The sequence below is a fragment of the Elephantulus edwardii genome, unplaced genomic scaffold, assembly GCF_000299155.1.
Source record: "Elephantulus edwardii isolate Elephantulus edwardi_28Jun2011 unplaced genomic scaffold, EleEdw1.0 scaffold00006, whole genome shotgun sequence".
Classification (NCBI taxonomy): Eukaryota; Metazoa; Chordata; class Mammalia; order Macroscelidea; family Macroscelididae; genus Elephantulus; species Elephantulus edwardii.
This window is the reverse complement of record NW_006399756.1, coordinates 11,136,699-11,154,369: the sequence shown is the minus strand read 5'-3', so window position 1 is coordinate 11,154,369 and position 17,671 is coordinate 11,136,699. Positions and strand designations below refer to the sequence as shown.

At 44.0% G+C, this 17,671-nt stretch overlaps 1 protein-coding gene across 1 annotated transcript in view; it reads left to right on the top strand.

The window, feature by feature from the left end:
* The window catches only part of INPP5F (inositol polyphosphate-5-phosphatase F), a 103,914-nt gene that overhangs the window by 20,439 nt on the left and 65,804 nt on the right, over nt 1-17,671 (top strand). Inside the window, exon 2 of the mRNA XM_006879895.1 lies at nt 12,585-12,665. Within this exon, the coding sequence (XP_006879957.1) occupies nt 12,585-12,665 (81 nt within the window). The remainder of the gene's footprint in view (nt 1-12,584; nt 12,666-17,671) is intronic.

Genomic DNA, 17,671 nt, shown 5'->3' with positions numbered 1-17,671 from the left:
AATTATATTTTATTAATTTTCATAAACATTTACAGAGATTTTGGGCTTCCACTCATTCATTGTTGCACTATTCTCTCTACCCTCCTCCCAGTTCGCTCTTGTCCAAATGCCACAGTGCTTGTCAAAGCCAGTTCTGATCAATCTTCTTTGTCAGTGTATCCTTTGCCATTCCCTATCACTCCTCCCTGCAGGCCAGAGATTCTTAACACTAGCCAGACCTACAGGAGACCAGCAGCAGCTGTCACAGAGAACTAGAGATCCATTGAGAAACAGAGCCGACCGTGGCACTGCTCCGCTATGGAGCCAGAGCGAGGAGCTTTGGCCCAGGTCTGTTAGAGGACTGGGAGAGATACCGTAATAGGCAGGACTAAGAGTTTTTTAACACTGGCCCAAAGCTGTAAGCCTGAAGGCTGAGGTTCCTGAGAGCACATTTGGCTGTCCTAACTAATTGTATCTTTTTGCCAACCTGAATTACAGCTTTTTCAGTTCCCTAGAAAACCTAATAGTTGTGAGTATGGTTTCATGGCCTCTGTGAGCTATTGCAACGGATTACAGACCTAGCAGAGAAATAAGATTGGTGTTGGGATGAGCAGAAAGAGGTACGGGAGCATGGGAACATGTCTGACCTCATGGGAGTTGATTTTTTTTTTTTAAAGAATTTAAATGGTTGACCACTCACACTGGAAGATTACCCATCTTTCTACCGAGGAGCAGCTAATGGACTTGAACCCTGTGTCTTTGGGTTTGAAGCGCAAGTCTTTACACACTAGACCACCAGAGCTCCCAGGAGTTGATTTTGTGTTGTGGTTGTTGTTGTGGAGTTAGCGGAAGTTGGATATGGCCGTCTCCCTGTTGCCCTTGCGCCTTTTACAAGCCCACTTGGAGGGTCAGCTGAGTCAGTTCCACTTTTACCGTATAAGCCCACTTGGAGGGTCAGCTGAGTCAGTTCCACTTTTACCGTATGTAGCAAACGCGGGTAAGGAGTTGCACCGCCAGCCCAAAGGCAGGCAATTTGAACCCACCAGCTGCTCTGTGAGAGTAGGCAGTCTCTTCCTGTGTGATTTATCGCCTCTGAAACCTGATAGGTTGCTTCCAACTCAATGACAATGAGTGAATTTCCTTGTGAAGAATCACATTATCATCTGTTTATGACAAACACTGTACTTGGGGGCTTCCTGTGAAAACTGACGGTGCTACTCTTGCTACAAAACAGTGAAAACAAGCAGTTGGTGAGAAATCCATTCTCAGCTTCACTCTTTGATGCTTGCTTTTGTTCATGAATTTAGTCATTTGATTTGGTAACAGTTGAATGAGTGCATGCTGCTCTGTGGATAGCATCGTGCTAGGCCACAAGCAGATAGTAGAACAAAACAAAGAATGAAATGAACCTGGAGAGGACTTCAGAAGTCCTTCAAGACGTCATAGTTGGGTTTTATTTGATTAGTTGAAATAGCTTATATATATTCTATTATTATATTAGAAACTGTTAGTACCTTTAATGCAGACATTCTATTTATCAGGCTTTTACATTTTCCTCCTTTTCTGTCTGTTTACACCTCTGATGGGCTAGCTTGCATTTTTATCAGGTGCCTCTTGCCGATTAAAAGTTAAGACATTCTATGTGTAGACTTCCCGTGGTTTCCCAGGACGTAGGACCCGGTATTTAATTTGACATCCACAGAAGTTTACCAGTGTCTGTCACATTTCCCCCAGCATGTTTTTATCTCCCTTTGCCATCCACCACCTCGACCTTCCCTCCGTACCCGGTTGGGAGGAGGAGAGGAAGCTGGCAGTCACACTTGATTGGCCATTTGGACCAGAATCTGGTTGCTGGGACAGAGATGGATGCCTGGCTCCGAGTTGCGTCAGCCACACAGACCTCTCCTTCCTGTGCTGAAGAAATAGGACAGCTCTGAGGGCAGAGCTGATCTTGCTGTGAAGTGCCTGTGATCCTCGATTCTTACAGGCCTCCAGGAGCTAGAGCCTCGCATAAGCTTCCCTTCCCAGCATGCTGGCTTTCCCCACACTGGCCTCTCCTGACAGCACGCCTGCAGTATATGAGATGAAGTTTCACCTTCCTCGTCTCTAAGGAGCACCCTCAGTGCACTTCGTCCAAGACGTGTGTGTGTTCTTTTGACAGTCCATGCGATAGTCAGTACTCTTCTCCAGCACCACAGTTCAAAGACAACGTCTCAGTTCAAGGGGAAGACCCTCAGTGAGAGTGACCCTGTGACTGGAAGAGCGGGTGATGTCAGAGACCTTGCGGATGGCCTGCATAGGGGAAGGTTTGTAGCTGTTGTTCACAGGGCCACTGTGAGTTGTTGTCACCTCAGTGGCACCTCCACCAACATAAGATGAGGGGGTTCTGCTGGGGGAGGCCCCTGTGAGTGTGCTGCACCGAGAGAGAAAGACGGCGTCTCAGAAACCTGATGGTCAGCGGGGGTCCGGGCCCACGCAGTAGCAGTGAGTTTTCTGAGTTTGACTCTGTGAAGGGTCCTCTGGTGGCCCCATGGTGAGGAGCTGCACTGCTGTCCCAGAGGCCTGTGCTCCACAGCAACACAGCTCATCCGGCACACAGCTTGACGGTACTCAATCACCATGTGAAGAATTGATTGCATTTTCTTCATAAGGAGCTTCCTGGTCAGTCGGGAAGACGGGCACATTAGCAGGTGTTGTTGCTGTGTGCTGTCGAGTAGGAACTGACCCATGCTGACCCTCCAGTGGGTTTTCAGAGGCAGTAAATCACACGAGCGTCCTTCTGCAGAGCAGCTGGTGGATTCAAACCGCATGCCTTTAGGACTGCAGTGCGGGTTCTTGGTGCCAGGCCACCAGAGCTCCCTAAATGAGCAATTAGGTGTGCTAAAGCAAAGTCGGAAGCTTGAGTGGCCGCTGAATAGTGAGCTGCTGGGTATGTAGAGTCTGAAAATAAAAATCCCTGGTGGCATGGTGGAGAGGGAGGACGCTGGAATTTCAGGTGCACCTATGTTCTCCGCCTTTAGCTCAGGTTATCGAACGTTTGCTGTGTGCCAGTTACTGGGTCAGATACGTTTATATAATCCGCTCATTTAACCTTCATAAGAATCCTCCAAATTAAATAGAATTCCTTCCTGTTTGCAACTTAGGAAACTGGAGTGGGAGGGTGTGGAGTTCAGAGAGCCCTGCAGCCCTGCAGCCTGGTGTGGGTCCTTCCCCGGGGACTCTGGCCCTCCAAGCACAGGCAGCTGCCACTTCAGGCCCACAAGCCTGGACTCTGCTTTTAGCCTCCAGAATCTGCCGCAGGCCACCGTGATCACAATCTGTCACCTGTATGTCTGGCATTCGGCCTGCCCTTTCATGTCTGTCCTCTCAGGGCTGTTCTGATGTCTAATCTCAGACGTCTGATCTCTGATGAGCGCTAGAGGGTGAATCTCTCCCTACCCACAGCTGACCCTTCAGCGAATTTTCAGAGGCCGTAAGTCACGTGGGAGGAGTTTACCCGTCGTTCTGCTTCAGAGCTGCTGGTGGATTGGAACGGCTGGTGTTAAGTCCATAGCGCGGTCCAGCCTGCACCTTCCGAGCTCCTAGATGTCTGGAGGAAATGGAAAAACTGAACCCTTCAGTTACCCTTCGGTCAACTAAAGCTGCCCCGTAACGCTTCCAAGGCCATAATATCATCCCAGAAGCCAACTGTCAGTCTCTGTCCTTCCTGGAGTGGCTTTGAACAGCTGACCTTTTGGTTAACACTTTAACCACCATACCACTAGGGCTCCTACTTGAGAGAGGGCTCCTGGATTTACTGTCTAGTGTCTTAATTGGGTCCCTGTTTAGTTCTTCATCCCTGTTCTTAAAACACCCTGCCTCATACCTCAGACCACCAGTACCAGACCTTTTAGAGTCTTCAGTGCAGTCTATAGAGAGCCTCCTAGGCGCTGAGGAGACCACAGGCCTTCTGATGATGCAGACTGTAAAGCCTTGTCTGGACAAGGGCAGTGGCTTTAGGGATGGAGAGAAGTGGAGACACAGCAGGTCTGTAGAGGAGACAGAAGCTTTAAGATTCTGTGAGGAAAGCCCTCTCAGGTCTGGCCAGGCCAGATGGGGAGGTGGCATTAACTGTAAGATTCCTACAAATACCAGAGCTTTACAGTAGAGAACATTTGATAGGGAGACACAGGGTATTGCAAAATGTGAGAAGTTGTGCTAATTTTAATAGGAGTTCCCTTTACCTGAGTAGAAGGTGCTCTGGTGGTCCAGGGTAAAGTGTTGAGATGCTCAACCAAGAGGCCAGCACCCAAATCCACCAGCTGCTCCCTGGGAAAAGGTGAGCAGTCTTGTCCCCAAAAGACGGCCAGAAACTCACTAGAAGAGTGTCTGAGTCAGAACCAACTCAATGCCGTGAGTGGTGGGGACACCAAGCTAACCAAGGTTCTCCTTGACAGGCTTCCTGCTGGGTCAGGGAGACTGGAACATCAGCGAGTAGGTGTGCTCAAGGACAGGTGAGGGCGTTCTGGTGGCCTCATGGTAAACGCTGCCAACACAAAGGTATATGGCCGGAACCCACCAGCTGCTCTGCAGGAAGAAAATGGGCTTTCTCCTCCCATGCCATTTACAGCCTCTGAAAACTTGGAGGGTCAGCTGTGAGTCAATTCAGATTTCATAACAGCAACAAAAGGAATGGAGGGAGCTCTGGTGGCCTACTGGATAGGGAGTTGTGCCACCACCTCAAAGGCAGTCAGTTCTAATCCACCAGTAACCACGTGAGAAAGATGGACAAGCTCCTTCTGCTTGACTTATAGGCTCTGAAAACCTGTTGGAGGGTCTGCTGTGAGTCAGTTCTGACTTGATGGCAGTGAGTGCGAATGAGTGAAAGGAAAGTAAGATGCCGTGATAGAAATAATATGCAGGGCTGGAGGGGGCCACAGACGAGGACGGCGTAGTTCTGGGTGGGTGAGGCAGGGCAGGGGGCCAAGAAGACGGGTGACCCTCGCTCTGAGTCTGGAATGAAGAGCAGGCAGAAGTTGGTGGAAACAGCATTCCAGGACCACTGTGGGTCCAGATAAATAAAGAACTGGATGCTGAGGTCAGGGAGCCAGGAACATGGACAGACCCAGGTCAGGCAGGCTTAACAGCCTGTCCCACGAATCTGGGCTTTGTTCTCAAGGCTGGGGGAGTTGAAGAAACTGGATCAGACTAGTAGGGCCCCTTTTCACCCTTTTTAATGCCCGATGTAGTCTTTCACAGTATTGATGGCACCCAAATGCATTCTTAGGTAGAGAGCGTTATTTGCAGTAACACACACTCCATTCCCAATAAACAGAACCCTTCCCTGGGGAGATAGAGTCATCCAGAATGTGTATGTGCTTGACAGCGTAACCTCACAAAGTGTGAAGGACATGAAGACACGGCGAGGGGGTTGGAGGTTGGGGGCGGGAAGACACAAAGTATGAGATAAAAAAAAACACACCCAGATTATCACTCTAACTCATGCCAAGCAGTTAACCCTCCCCGATCCTCCCTGCCCGAGAAATAGCAGGTGTATAGAGACGTTGATCAGTGTAATCCAGAGGGGTGTTAGGAGCCCTCAGAAGTAATTTTCAAATGTTTTTGCTATATGTGTAAGTAAGATTTTCCCCCCATTATGACCTAGTAAACACATCCATGTATGTTGTTATCATTGTTGTGTGCCATTGAGTCACCTGCGACTCATAGCAAACCTGAAGCCGGCCCTATCCAGAGCTGGTCTCATTGAGTCCGACCCACCTACCCCCATTACCACAGTCACTGTATTAATCATCTCATCCAGGGTGTTACCTCTCCTGCACTGTCTCTCCACCCTTCCAAGCAGGATGTCCTTCTCCAAGGACTGGTACCTCCTGGTCATGTGGCCAAAGTATATACCAAAACAATTTTCATGAAATGATTTATCCTTACACTAAATATTTTCTATTTCATTGTTGTTAATGCTGATCTCATGATACAAAATTGATTTCATGACCCAGGAATGGATTAATGGTCTCTGGATGGTGCCACCAGTTGACCCACAGCTGCTAACCCAAACGTGGATTGTTCAAGTCTCCCCAGAGGCAGGTTGGAAGAAAGGCCTGGTGATCTGCTTCCACAGTGATTGCTTACTGAGCACCCATGGAGCAGTTCTACTCAGACTCACATGGTCTCCTCAACCTGGTTTTCTGATAAGTCGATTGATACTGTTTTAAAACTGGAAACAGAGTTTAAACATTATAGAAACTTTTAAAGACACACAGAATGTTCACAAAGTAACTTTCTGCATTTCTTTCACCACTGCCAATCTCCAGTGTCCTCCGCTGTCCTTCCATGCACACTTCAGAGACATCTTTGACCCCTATTTTTACTGAGCCAAAGTTCCGACACGCTCATCTGCTTCTCTGCTGTTTCTATATTTAGCCTTTCATCTTTTGTTCCAGACACAGGGAAAAAAATACTGTCTTTCTTTTCCAAGGTTAACTTTTATGCCTGTCCTTTGATTTCATCATAATTTGCTTTTTCCTCCTGCAGTATCTTGGGCTTACATCTAGCTGTTTCCCCTGGACTGTCCTATCATGGGACCAGGGGGCAGTGCACAGGGTCACTCTGAATCAGAATCACTTGATGCCACCTCGCCAACAACAGCAACATCCCATCATCATCTCAATTGTAATGATTTAACTGGTTTTCTCTCTGTACCACCAGGATTAAGTGTGATTATTAGTCATTAGACTGCAACATTCAGTCACCTGTATAATGTCAAGAAGATTTTTTCTTGAAAATACCTTTCAAGTTAGTTTTTTTCTATTTTCTTTTCTCTCTCTTTTTTCCATTTTAGTGAACATTATAAAGAGATTAGCTTCATTCATTCATTTACTCATTCATTCATTCGTTCATGTATACTTTCTTCCCTCTGCTTCCCCCAGCTCCTCTTGTAAAACTATAAATGCCACACACCTGGTTTGAACCGCCCAGCCCTTTTGATTGTTGTTCCTTGCACCCATTCCAGTGCTGGGTTCATTATTCATTCCTTTCCCATTCCTTCTCCCACCACCTTGATCCCATTATTACTATAAAGGGCTTATGCAGTATTTGTCCCTTTGTGACTGAGAGATTTATTTCACTCGACTTAATGCCTTCCAGACTCACCCATGCTGTATACTATTTTACAAGTTCATTTCCCCCCCTCCCAATGCTGTGTAATACTCAGTTCTGTGAATGTATCATAGCTTTCTAATCCATTGAGTTGTTGATCCGCACCTCACCTGTTTCTATCTCTTTGCTATTGTGAATAATGCTGGGATAAACACAGGGGTGCAAATGTCAAGTTGGTTTTTTATTAAGTTGAAAATTTTTTTTCTTAATTATGAATCCCAAATGAATGATTCACAATCCCAGCTGCTGTGTACCCAAACTTTCTGCCTTTCTTTGTCTTACACTTCCCTCCTGCCTGCTCATCCTCCCCTCTCCAGAAGAATGGAGATTTCTGTGTTATTTATCTTCTATTTACTTTCCCCCTATTGGGTTTGTTAGGGTTTTTTTGACGGGTCAGTTTACTTTAAAAAAAATGTATTGTGATGAAAGATATAGAACCAAAAAGTTGCCATTTTAGCCATTTTTACATGTACATTACATTCACCAACCTGTGCTACCATAACTGTCCACTTCCAGATATTTTTCATCACCTTAACAAAACTCAGTACCCTGCTTAAGCAATAACTCTCGATTCTCACCTTTCCAAGGCACTCTCATCAGCTTTCGTTGCCATGCATTTATTTATCTATTCTAGTTGTTTCTTAGGGAGCATTGCTGGCCTAGTCTATAAGGAGCTGTACTGCTAATCCAGAACTGTATATACCTCCCTGGGGGTTTGAATCCAGGGAAGAAATTGCTCCAGGGAAGAAAGATGGGCAGTCTTCTTCTGTGCGATTTATAGCCTTGGAGAGCCAATGGAGAGTCAGCTTCCACTTCAGGGTGATGAAGTCTTTTCCTAGAAGTGAAATACTCGTCCCTTGGTGTCTGACTTATTTCACTCAACATAATGTTTCCAAACTCATTTGACTTTTAAATACAAAGGCCCGCCTACTGGGTCCTGATTGCTTATGCTTAAACAAGAGGCGTCTAGCCCACAGCCGATTGTTAACAAAATTAGAAAGGGCCAGTCAATTGACACTTGATTGTTAACAAAATAAAAAACACCCAGACTGTTTACACCCAGCTTTCAAGTAAATAAAAAGGAATCCAGAAACCAACGACCCTAAGCCGGATAGTCACTCTCTGGCAGGACCCAACAAACTTAAATACTAAGGCCCACGCACCAGGTCCTGATTGCTTAAACAAGAGGCTTCCAGCCCACTGCTGATTGTTAATGAAATCAGCTGACACTTGATTGTTCTAAATAAGGCCCCATGAATCTATGGAATACCTGTTGCCTTGTTTCAGTTAACAGGTGCAGCCTTGGATGCACTCACCAGTCTATACCAGGAAATTTGGAGGACAAATGTCTGGTTCATTTCCAAGAAAGGTGGTCCAAATGAATGTGGAAGCTATGGAACAATATAATTAATATCACATCCAAGCCAAATACTGCTGAAGATCATTCCAAAACAGCCGCACTTGTTAATTGAAAAACAAGTCAACTGATATCCATCAATTCCTGGGGTCTTTAAAAAAAAATAGATTCAAGATCATATTTTGGTTCTTGTGGGCTTGTTTTAATTTTCTTTAGCCACAATGTGAACTTGTAAATTGGTGGTCTGACCCACAGGCCACCTGTGGTCTAGTTTTGACTGCTGATACTAAGCTTCTCCAGCGATTCCTTTCATAGATGTAATCAATCTGATTCCCATTCAGCCCATCAGGTGAGGTCCATGTGTAAAGTCTCCATTTGTGTTTTTTAAAAACAGTATTTTCAATGACTAAGTCATTGAAAATACAAAATTCAGTCATCCTATTTCCAGCCTCATTTCTGTCGCTATTCCTTCTTTATTGTTTCCAACGTTTACATTGCAGTCACCAATTATTATGAACACATCTTGATTGAATGTTCTGTCAGTTTTGGACTGCAAGTTTTGGTAAAAATTTTAGGAGATTCATTTGAATAATAGTTGAATTATTTGAATAATAGTCATATTAATAGGTCTTTCTTATATGCATACTATCACTGATAACATTGTATTTCAGAATAGAACTTGAAATTGACTTTTTGACTATGAATGCAACACCATTCTTACTGTGTTTTTCACATATTACCATGTGATTCTGGAAGCAAGAGCGGCATCCACTTACGAAATAGCTTGCCTCCGGAAACTCTATGTACGAACAGTGCTCAGGCCGTTCGTTCATAGGGTCGGTATGAGTCATCTACGACTCAACAGCATCAAACAACAACAACAACAACAACCACCATGTGATTATCTGATTCAAAGTGGCCAAAGTTAGCCTGTCTCATCTCACTATTGCCTAGAACGTCAGTGTTCACCAACAACAACAACAACAACCATGTGATTATCTGATTCAAAGTGGCCAAAGTTAGCCTGTCTCATCTCACTATTGCCTAGAACGTCAGTGTTCACGTTGTTGTTAGGAGCTGTTGAGTCTGACTCATAGAGACTCTATGAACAGAAGATCTGAACCCTGTTATATTCTGGTCCATCTTCACACCTCCCAACACACAAGAGCTCGTTGTGGCAGTCACTGTGTCAGTCCACCTGGTTGAGGGTCTTCCTCTCCTTTGTTGACCCTCCACCCTTCTCAGCATCATGGCCCTCCTAGCACCATGCCCAAACCATTGTTTTCTCCACAGAGCACTCTGGCTGCATCCTCTCCAAGACATATTTGTTTGTTCTCTTGGCCGTCCATGGGATGTTCCATACTCTTCTCCGACACCACAGCTCACAGGTGTCATTTCTTCTTCTGTCATGCTTATTCGTTGTCTGGCTCTTAGATGCATAGCAAGTGATTGGAAAAACTATGGCCTGAGTCAGATGCACCATAGTCCTCAAACTAACATCATTACTCTTCAATAACTTGGAGAGGTCCTTAACTGTAGATGCATTGTGTCTCCTTATTTCCTGACTGCTGGTACCAAGGGTGTTAATTGTGGATCCAAGCAAGATGAAGCTTATACTTATTGATGTTCATGAATTCTACTTAATTTTTCCCAATTTCTCGTTTTTCAACATTAAAGCTACATACATTCCATGTTTTACTTATTCAAGAGTGTTTGCTATTATTTTTCTTCATTTTTACTAACTTCTAATCTGGGCTCTATCACTAATACTATAACACTAAATAGTTTCATATTAAAACGGGAGTGTGTCAGGGTTGTATTCTCTTTGCGTGATTATTCATTCCATATGCTCAGTAAATTATTTGAAAAACTGGACTGTAGAAGAAGAAAGTGGCATCAAGATTGGAGGAAGACTCATCAATAACCTGCATTATGCAGGTGACACAACTTTGCTTGCAGAAAGTGAGGAGGACTTGAAGCACTTGTTGCAGAAGATAAAAAAAAATACAGTCTTCAGCATAGATTGCAACTCAACATCAAGAAAACAAAAATTCTTATCACTAGACTGATAGACAACAATCATGATAAATTGAGAAAAGAGTGAAGCTGTCAGCAACTTCATCTTACTTTGATCCATAGTCAACACTCTTGGTACCAGTAATCAGGAAATTAGGAAACATATTGTACTGGGAAAGTCTGTAGTGAAGGACCTCTCCAAATTATTGAGGAGTAATGATGTCAGTTTGAGGACTAAGGTGCATCTGACTCTGGCCATGTTCTTTCTGATCACTTACTATGCATCTGAGAACTGGGCAGTGAATAACAGAATTGATGCCTTTGGGCTGTGGTGTTGGAAAAGCGTACTGAACATCCCATGGCCAGTGAAAAGAACAAACAGTTTTGTCTTGGAGAAAGCGCATCTGGAGCGCTCCCTAGTGCATATCTGATGGGCTGCCTACGGAACAAACAAGTCTGTCTTGGAGGAAGTACTCCTTTGAAGCAAGAGTAGTGAAGCTCCATCTCACATATTTTGGATTTGTTGTCAAGAGGGCCCAGTCTTTAGAAAAAGACATCATGCTGGGGAAGATGGAGGGCCAGGGAAATAGGAAAGCCCTCAACAAGATGCATGGACACAGTGACTGTGACAGTGGACTCGAGTGTCTGAGATGGCAAAAGTGGGGGGACAAGGTGCAGATCTCTTGTGCTAGGCTTGCTATGAGTTGTAGTCAACGTCATGACATGTAGAAATAAGTAAATATGTATGTATGTATTTAGTGTGCCATCGAGTCTGAAATGACCCATTGCTGACCTTGCAGTGGGTTTTCAAGGGCAGTGATTTGCATGGGAGGAGATTGTCCCTCCTTCTACAGAGCTTCTGGTAGATCCGAACTGCATGCCTTCGGGATTGCAGTGCAGCTTCTTAACCACATAGGAAAATTAGCAAATTCTTAATCCTATTGAGGCAACTCTAGTGGTATAATCTATAGGTAGTTGTGCTGCTAGCCTGAAGGGTCAAATCGGCCAGCTGCTTTGCGGGTGAAAGATGGGCAGTCTCCTGTGTGATTTCCAGCCTCAGAAACCCAGTGGAAGGTCAGCGATGTGTCAGTTCCTGCTCAGAGGCAGTGAGTAATTGAATACGTTGGGTAAGGAGTAATGTTTGAAGCATAAAGATTAATAAAAAATGTTATATTTGCATAAAAATGAAAACTGGGTATCAATAAGGAATAAAAAAAACTTGTTAGAGAATATGAATAAGAAGAGGAGCCCTGCTGGCAAAGCATACAGCACATTGGGCTCCTAACTGAAACGTTGGCTGTTCAAATCTACTAGCGGCTGGAGAAAGATGGGCAGTCTTCTCCTACAAAGATTTCAGCTTTAGAAGTCTGAAAAAGGATCACTGTGAGTCAGCAACACTCCACAGCAGTGGTACGGCTGTTAGCCACCAGGGCTCCTTTCCGGCACATGATGAATTTTGTTGTTGATAGGTGCTGCTGAAGTAGCTTTGACACACGGTGACGCTCTGTATGACCGTGTCTTCTTCCTCTGCTTATCCCCATTGTTACAGTTACTATGGTAGTCCCTCCTGTTGAGGGACTTCCCATTACTTACTGCCCCTCAACTTTTCCAAGCATGATGCTCTAATTTAGGGACCGGAAGTCACAGACAGAACAGTGTCTTCAGTGTGTCTCTGCTTGTGTGTTACCGTGTCTGGGACCTGAGCATCTGCAGAGCAGTGCCTAGCTCTTGTTTATGAGTCGAGGACTGGCTCTGCCTGGGTGACTGCAGGTGACTCATCCCCGGCGCCCTCTTGCCCTGAGCCAGCTTCTGCCTCTTTTAGAGTTCTCTGCAGCTCTGCCCCTCCCCAAGTCTGGGAATACTTTCAGAACATCCCTTCCCAAAATTGCCCTGTATGGGGAGTATTATTCAGGCTGTAGATGTAATGCTTTTCCACAAATACTTAGATGGTCATAGGTTCCATTCTGGATGTTCATACTGCTTTATCAGGGCCATGATAAATTTTAAATCTAGTACTGTTAAAGATACTGTTTTAATAATATTGTCTGATGACTGCTTTTTTTATTTTTTATTTTAGCCACCGATCTACTTCTGGCTTGGAATCCCATTTGTTTGGGATTAGTGGAAGGTGTTATTGGGAAAATTCAGCTTCATTCAGGTATGTTTCTAAAAATACCTTAAACTTGTAAAGTTTGGCATTCTATAAGATTTTTCTCCTTGAAGATTACTGTAGATTCTGTTATGTCTTTGATTACTTTGCCTTAGCTTTGGGTCTGCCTGAAATGGGTACATTTCCACTTAAGTTTCAGTTTCATGAAATAAAAAATTTACAGAAAAGGAGGCATAATGGCATAATCCTTTCTTTTATTTGAAAAAATCTTTATTAAATGCCTACGGTATGTCAAGGACTGTGCTGATAGAGCATGATTGAGCAAAAAGGACCCATCCCCATCCATTCTTACGGAACTTAATGCAATTTAGACGAGACAGGCAGTGGTGAGTAATCGTTAAAATACATGTCTGATTATTTGGTTCCTGTAGGTACTATGAGATGTTTTAAAAGGAGAGGATAGCAGACGTAAGGATGAGGAGAGCAGCCAAGAGGCAGACATGGAATGGCTGGCTCTGGATCAGGTGCCCGTCTCTCATATAGTCAGTCATCTGTGGTGGGGAGGAGTCTGGGTCTCCTAGTATGCAGTGGTCCTTTCCCGGAGTCTTTCCAGGGCAGGCAGATTGGTGCAAGGCCTGTGGAATGGCCCATAGGGTTTCCAAAGCTGTAAATCTTTATGTGGCAGACTGCCACATCTTTCTGCTGTGGAGTGGCTGCTGGGTGAGAACCACTGACCTTTCCATTAGTAGTCAAGTGCTTTTAACCACTCCCCCACCAGAGTTCCTTCTCAGAGGCAATTTTGTCAGTGAGAGATATAATAGATGTTAAATAAGTGACTATGGAAAAAACCTAACAGAAAGCACTGAATTAAGTCTTTTTATGCACTCCATTTAAATATTGTATTTCCCTTGCTATCGGTTTTAATGTGAGTTACGCACTGTGGGAGACTTCGCCGTTACTGCTGTGTGATTGGGACAATAGCTACCTCTGGGCTATGTCCTTTTGATTCTTTCAAAGTGAAATCATCGAGCATTTGGGAGCCAGGTTGATTTTGATATATTAGAAAACACATATTGCTGTGGACATTGTCATTTACTGTGCTAGATTCTTTGGATGGTTTTTAAAATTAAGAACTATTTTACCGCTGTAAACAGCTGACAATGACAGCCAGACAGTTGATAGTTATTAGGAGAGAAGCACACACGTGCTGTCCTCCAGATGAAGAGTGGAGCACGACACGGTTTCTGGAGCTCTTGGGCCACTTTCTCCACTTCCAGCTACTGCTCTTTTCCCTTCAGGAGGACCTGCTACTTTGAATTTTCTCTTTATTATTCTCTAGATTTTTAGTACTGTTTTTTTCTTACTTAATATATCCCTGAGCAGTGTGCTGTTAAGATTTGTGTTTTGTTTTTTTTTAATTATTAAATTTTATTAATTTTAATGAACATTTACAGAGATTTTGGGTTTTCATTCATTCATTGTTGCACTCCCATCCATTAAACTTTATATTTTTGAAGTTTATATATGTTCATATATAAACCATATGATCCAACTTATTATTTTTTTATATGCTCCAACTTCTTGGAGAGCAATGATGTCAGTTTGAGGACTAAGGTGCACCTGATTCAGGTGATGGTCTTTTCAGTTACTTGCTGTGTATCTGAAAGCTGGATTGCGAATAAGAATGAGAGAAGAAGAACTGACGCCTTTGAACTATAATGTAGGAGAAGAATGCTAGATATCCTATGGACTGCCAAAAAAAAAAAAGATATGTATTGGAGAAAGTGCAGCTCTGCTCCTTGGAGATAAAGATGATAAAGTTGAGGGGAGCTCTGGTGGCCTAGTGGCAAGAAGCTGCAACTACAATCCCAGAGGTACACGGTTCGAATCCACCAGATGCTCTGCCGGGGAAGGAGGGGCAATCTCCTCCTGTACCAGTCAGATCTGATTTGACGGTACACGCACACAAAACTTAATAAAAAATAAAAAAAAAAATAAAAAGCTGATAAAGTTGGTCCTTTCCCGGAGTCTCTCCAGAGTCTGTGGAGCTGCACCATAGGGTTTCCAAAGCTGTAAATCTTTAAAACTTAGGCCATATTTGTAGGACAGGCTCTTTCTTAAAGAGGGACATCATGCTTGGGAAGGTGGAGGAATGGTGAAAGAGAGGAAGACCTTTGATCAGGTGTATTGACATAGGGACTGTAGCAATGGGCTTGAGTGTGTTTGTTAGAGATTGTTGGGATAGGACAGGGTTCATCAGATCTGTTGTATGTAGGGTTCACTAAGAGTTGCACTCAGTGACACCTAACAAGAAGATACGGTGATATATGTGACTCTTTATTTTTGTGACTGTACAGTGTTTCATTGTATGAATGGAGTAATTGATCATTTCTCCTGTATAGGTAATTGAATTGTTTCCAGTTTTTTTGCTATTGTAATACTCTTGCAAACATTGCAGTACTTCCTGGCTTCAGTAGATTTTTGAAGAGAAGGTCCCTGCATAGCATTTAGACGTTGTTTAACCATGCTAATTATTTCCTTAACAATTAGTAATTACTTCTACCCATCAACATTTACATACATATGTGAGTGTATTTACTACTGATCAACTTCTTTAGTCCTTATTTTTCCACATTATTTACCTTTTTATTTTTAATACACTATTTTTCAGAAAGCTTTCAAGTTCCTTACTACACTGACCCCCTAGCAGTACCCAAGGCTGTAAGGTGCACAGGGGAGAATGCCCATCTCACTCGGGGCAGTGGGTTTTGAGAGTCAGGGGTTGATTTGAACGGACAGAAAGGTGGGGCCTTTGGGTCAGCAGGGTGGCTCCCTAGTAACTGTGCTCCCGGAGCTCCCTGGAGAAACCTAGTTTTACAGAAGAATTGGGCATAAAGTGTAAAGAGTTCCCTGCACCCCTTTTCTCCTCCTCGTTTTCTGCAATTTCCTCTATTTGTTAAAACTGATGAAGCAATATTAATACATTGTTATTGACTAAAATCCATGCTTTTCATCAATATTCATCTTTGTATTGCACAATCATAAGTTTTGGGGTTTTAAAAAAGTTTGTAAGATTTTATTGTGGTTTTGGTAACAGCTTACACAGCAGCTAGCTTCCCATTCGACAATTTCCACACAAATAGATCAGTGACTATATATTTTCCACATTGTTAAATACATATCTTTTTAATTTACTCACATGCTGAGCAGATAATTTCACAGCCACTTGTTCAGAGTTAAAACACATTTTGTTTTATTTAAATGCTGTTTCTGAAGTCTTTGTGTTCTTTCTCTTCCAGTTTGTTCACATATTGGAGCACTGAAGCAATCACTTGAAATTGGTCGAAAGTCCTAGAGTCCAGATCTATTTCAAGCCTTGAAATATAAATTACTCAATATCTGTTTCTTTTATTTACTGTTATATTTTACAAACAAAAGTCAGATTCACAGCTGTGGATTTGGTTCCTAATTATAGGCTTGAGGCTTATGTAAATAGTAATTGGAGGAAATTGCTGGTCTTTCTCCCAAGGAAGCTCTAATGCCAGTCGATTGAAAGCACCAGAGACACAGGGCTTTAGAGTGAGCACAGCTCACCAGGGACTGGACCACTGCTGTAAGCTACCCCAAAAGTTAATGGGCTTAAACAGCCACAGTGTATATTGTCCCATGATTCTTGGGTTGAACACACAGCCCTTCTGCTCTCCTTATAGGAAGGAAAAAAAAACAAACCAAACCCAAACAAACCAAAACCTATTAAAAACCCAAACTAGCTCACTGCTGTCATATTGATTCCCACCCATAGGGTCCCTATCAGATGGAGTTGAATTGCCTCTTAGGATCTTCCAAGGCTGTGAAGCTTTCCAGTGGCAGAGTTAACTGCTTTATCTTTCTCTCACAGGGCAGCTCCTGGATTTGAACTGCCAGTCTTTTGGTTAGCAGGCCAACACTTCGCAACCACTGTGCCTTTCAGAAAATCCTATGGAATAGCTCCCTGACAATGGGGGTCACCATGAGTCACAGCCAACCTGACACCACATAACAGCAGAAGAGGGAGAATGGGAAGGAGACTGGGTGGGTTGGGGAAAGAAAATAAGACGTGAGAAGATCTCTCCATTTTTCACTCTGAATCTCTGAACCTTTTTCCTCCCTTGTCACATGACTCTCAGCTTTGAGAGGGAGGCAGAGAGGGAGTGGAGGTAAATCTCTTCTGGGCCCTGCCTCTCTTCTTTCTCTCACCTGGCAGGGAATTAACTGCAGGCCCACCTCCGCTCTGCCCCGAGCTTCGTGCCCTTTGAGCATCTGACTCCCTTCCTTCCTTCCTTTCCTCTCTTCCATCTCACCTGTCCCCTGTCCCCTCTGTTTGCACTCTTGCACACGAAGTGACGATGCCCTCAGGATGCTGGATAGGAGGCACAGAACCCTCTGGATTCCTGAGTCTTGGGGGGTGGAGGGAGGAGGCAGGAAGATGAAGGAAGGAAATGCCTGCACTTGGCAGCTTTCTCTTCTCACTCTCCATCACCTCCCACTTCCTCTGAACATATTAATGTACTAATTCTTCTTCTTGCCTAATGAGATGGGAGCATAGATGTATTTTAACAGATGTCACTGACTGACAGTTAGCAGTGGTGTGGGTGCCACCGTTCCTGCCAATGAACCCTGAGCTCTGGGAGGGTGGCAGGCTCGTGGCACTGAGGAGTCTGACATCTGCGACAATGGGTGTTGTAAAGCGGGGCTGTGAGAATGTTCCCTGGTCCAGCGTTGTTAGGTAGTTCCTGCTTCTTGACCTTTGTTTCCGGTGAAAGCAGGCCATTTCCCAGATACCACTAACCATGTACCCACTCCAACCCAAACCTAACGGCCATGTCTCTCTCTGGTGGAACAGCTGGTGGGTTCAAACCCACCCCAATGGTGGACTAATCCTAAGAAACTATGCATGGCTTCATTTTTTCCCTTTAAATCTGTATTTCTTTTCCTTCCCACCCTCCGTAATTTTTTATTGTGATTTTAGTGAAAGCTTACAGAGCCAACAGCTGCTCCATTAAACCCGGCATGGG